The sequence below is a fragment of the Alligator sinensis genome, unplaced genomic scaffold, assembly GCF_000455745.1.
Source record: "Alligator sinensis unplaced genomic scaffold, ASM45574v1 scaffold628_2, whole genome shotgun sequence".
NCBI lineage: Eukaryota > Metazoa > Chordata > Crocodylia > Alligatoridae > Alligator > Alligator sinensis.
Genome location: NW_005841833.1, coordinates 4,592,069 through 4,595,173, shown reverse-complemented (window position 1 = coordinate 4,595,173; position 3,105 = coordinate 4,592,069). Strand labels below are relative to the sequence as shown.

The window sequence follows — 3,105 nt, the reverse complement described above, 5'->3', positions numbered from 1 at the left end:
TGGATTCCTTCTCCCAAGGTGCAGCACCCTGCATTTATCTACGTTGAACCCCATCCTATTCTCATCTGCCCACTTTTGTAGTCTGTCTAAATCTAGTTGCAGCCTCTCTCTCCCTTCAAGTGTGGCCACCTCACCCCACATCTTAGTGTCATCAGCAAACTTGGACAGCGTGCTTTCCACCCCCTCGTCCAAGTCACTGATGAAGATGTTGAACAGTGTGGGCCTGAGGACCGAGCGCTGGGGGACCCCACTGCTCACATCTCACCAGGTTGAGTACAACCCGTCCACCACTACTCTCTGGGTGCGCCCCGTCAGCCAGTTTTTTACCCAATCCTCCATCCTAGAGCTGTGGTCAGGGACCCTTACATGCTACCACGACTGTAACTAAGGAGCAATAAACTAATTTCCTTTTAATTAGGCACGATGTGCTAGGACAGCATAGGCTGCAATCGTCGCCTCCTTTGTGTCCATTATGAATGTGCAAATCTAAAGTGTTCATCCTCCCCAAATGGATACGGTAGAGTGGTGAAAACTATTTTTGTGATGTTCTTTTTTCTTTCTACATGGAGAGAGAGAACAAGTTTGTGGATTTGCCCAAAGCCCATTGTGTCAGTAAGGAAAGCTTTTACAACTCGTGATGGTTATAAGTAGACACGATGAATGCAAAATAATTTGTAGCATAGAAAACCTTGTTACCTGTTGTTGTACGGGGATGGGACGGGGTTTAGAAAGGTAAGCAGAGCTGAGGGGTGTCGTGGAGGACCAAAGAATTCTCAATATCTACGTACAGATGGCAGAAACGTGTGGCAGCGCCGCTCCGCGTCTGCTCGCGGTGTACAGAATCCACCGGTGTAGTCTTCGGACAGTGTCGCGACCCCTGGGAGAAGGGGCCTCTAATGGTCCTGGAGAACGTGGCGCTTGGCAAAGGGGTAAAATATCACTCACTGATGCAGAGAAGTGAGTTGCTGAAAACCTGTTGCTGTGGAGCGATGGGTTAGACTTATGCTGGGTTTATTAGGTCAACAATAAAATATCAAAACCACAAGAGAATTTGGGGAAATAAGATCATACAGAAACATGAAGTCAGCAGAAGCTACAGTAAGAAATGACTGTAGTAAAATGTTCACATGGAGTTTAACATCCTGGTCTGTAGTGTAACCGCTGCTGCCAAAGAGAAAATATGACTTTCCTGGGTTTTTGGAAAGCTCCCAGTCCTGAACGCAGCGTTCTGCCGTCGGATACCGCACAATGGCTGCAGCTGCTTGTGGGGCCTCTGCCTTCAAACACTTCTTTATTAAGCAGGCAATTGCCACACGCTTTCTGTTTGTAGGTAGCGTGGATCAGCAACTTTGCTAACAGCTGCTTCTCTGTGAATCACAAGTATTGCATCTGCCTAGTAGTGTACTGTAAGTCTGAGTGCACACCGCTGTAGTTGTTGTATTCTCCCGAGGAGTGGCAATCCCATGTGTCCCTGAATCCAAGCACTCTCTTCGGCATCCCCTTGGCTATAATTAAGGGCAGTTTAGACTTTGGTATCTTGACTTTTTTTATTAAGAGGCTTGAAGGGGAAAGAGGTCTGCTATGATTTGTCAGAGTCCAGATAACTAGAAAACCAGGATGTAAAACAAGTGAGAAAGTGTCTGTTTGGGTAACCATTCTGGAAATGAAATGCCTCCTGTGGTGCTCAGGTATTTAATGATGAGATTTTACAGGCGAGAAGTAATTAAATTTGAGCTACATCTTTCGCTGAAGTCTGCAATTAATAAGTGGGCAGTCCCACTGTCTAAGGCTAAGTCACCTGAATTAGGCCCTCACATTCACAGATTCAAGCACCCAGCAACATGTTAACTTTAAGGGTAACTTCACATTTGCACAGTGGAACACTTAAATAAAAATAGATTATCTGTGCCCATAATTATCAAGATAAATTACAAAACAGAAACTTCAGCTAGCTGGAACTGGCTCGCTTCATAAAGCAAAATCACTGGAAACACTACTGCTAAATATAAAACGGAGAACGTCTCTTCATTATCCAACATCTAGTTTAAAGCATGAAAGTTCGGGATGCTCGAATCCGCAGGACACCATCCAGTACTCCACGGTGACGCTTGCTTTTTTTCAGTCCTCCCTCAGATAAGGCTCATCATCTCTGCTGCTTTCTGAGAGTTGCGATCCTTCCTCTCCCTTCATTTTAATGAGCTCCTCTGTTTGCACTTCGGCTAATTTGGTCTCTGCCTTCTGCGATAGCTGCCGTACCTCTTGCACATGTGTTTTCACCAGCTGAATGTGGTTGTAGGCTGTCACAGAAGCCAGATCTGCACCTGAAAGCACAGTAATCTAAGTGCGTCACTGCTGGAAGAGCTCTTGATACCACCCATTAAGACTGATTAGGTTGGAAATTGAATATCATGTGTTTACTAAACTGGATAATTTAAATGTTAAAATATTTGTTCCTCTCACTGTTGAGAGAAAAGCGGATGCGGTAAATGTCGTTTGCTTATCTTAGTTCATAGTGTGGTATTACTTGGACATTTCCCCCCTCATTCTCACCAAAGCTTATTTCTGACGAATGACGAGTCAGAACAGGACTTAAGCACCGTTTTCTGAGAAGTGAGGGAACCAAATGACCACAATTTTAATATCACATGTTGGCTATTTTTAAGCCCATCTGATCCGTTCCAACTTTAAGCCTGTAGGCTCGAGGTGCACAACTGCCCTAGGACAAAACATCCTCCCACTTTATCGGAACAGTCTAACATCCAAGACTATTTTAAAATGGCACGGAAACGTTCAGTTGTTTCACGGAGCAACCTAATCAGATGGGTGTCACATTGTGGGACGCGTTATTAAAAGCGCCAAGTGCTTTGGCCGAGATAACGTGCTCTGCGAAGAATCAGATCTAACAACACGCACGGCAGCGTGCACATCCTGAGTCGGTCACGACTGCGTTTTTTTCCCCCCGTATGCCAAAAACCGCCCATTTGACCCAACATGCAAGAGCGAACTATTGCGCCAGTACCGATCCCCAAATACCTGACTGATACGCAGCCTCCGCTGCCCTCTCTGAAAGCTGCAAGGCAGTCATCCAAAAGCCCTCCAGCTTCA

General features: G+C 45.5%; 1 protein-coding gene across 1 annotated transcript; it reads right to left on the bottom strand.

The window, feature by feature from the left end:
* Positions 1-958: 958 nt before the first annotated feature.
* DIABLO (diablo IAP-binding mitochondrial protein) lies at positions 959-3,105 on the bottom strand. Its single transcript, XM_014517948.2, has 2 exons — positions 3,034-3,105; positions 959-2,321 (listed from the first exon to the last, which is right to left on the bottom strand). The coding sequence occupies exons 1-2, from the start codon at positions 3,083-3,085 to the stop codon at positions 2,119-2,121; spliced, it is 255 nt and encodes an 84-aa protein (XP_014373434.1). The 5' UTR covers positions 3,086-3,105; the 3' UTR covers positions 959-2,118.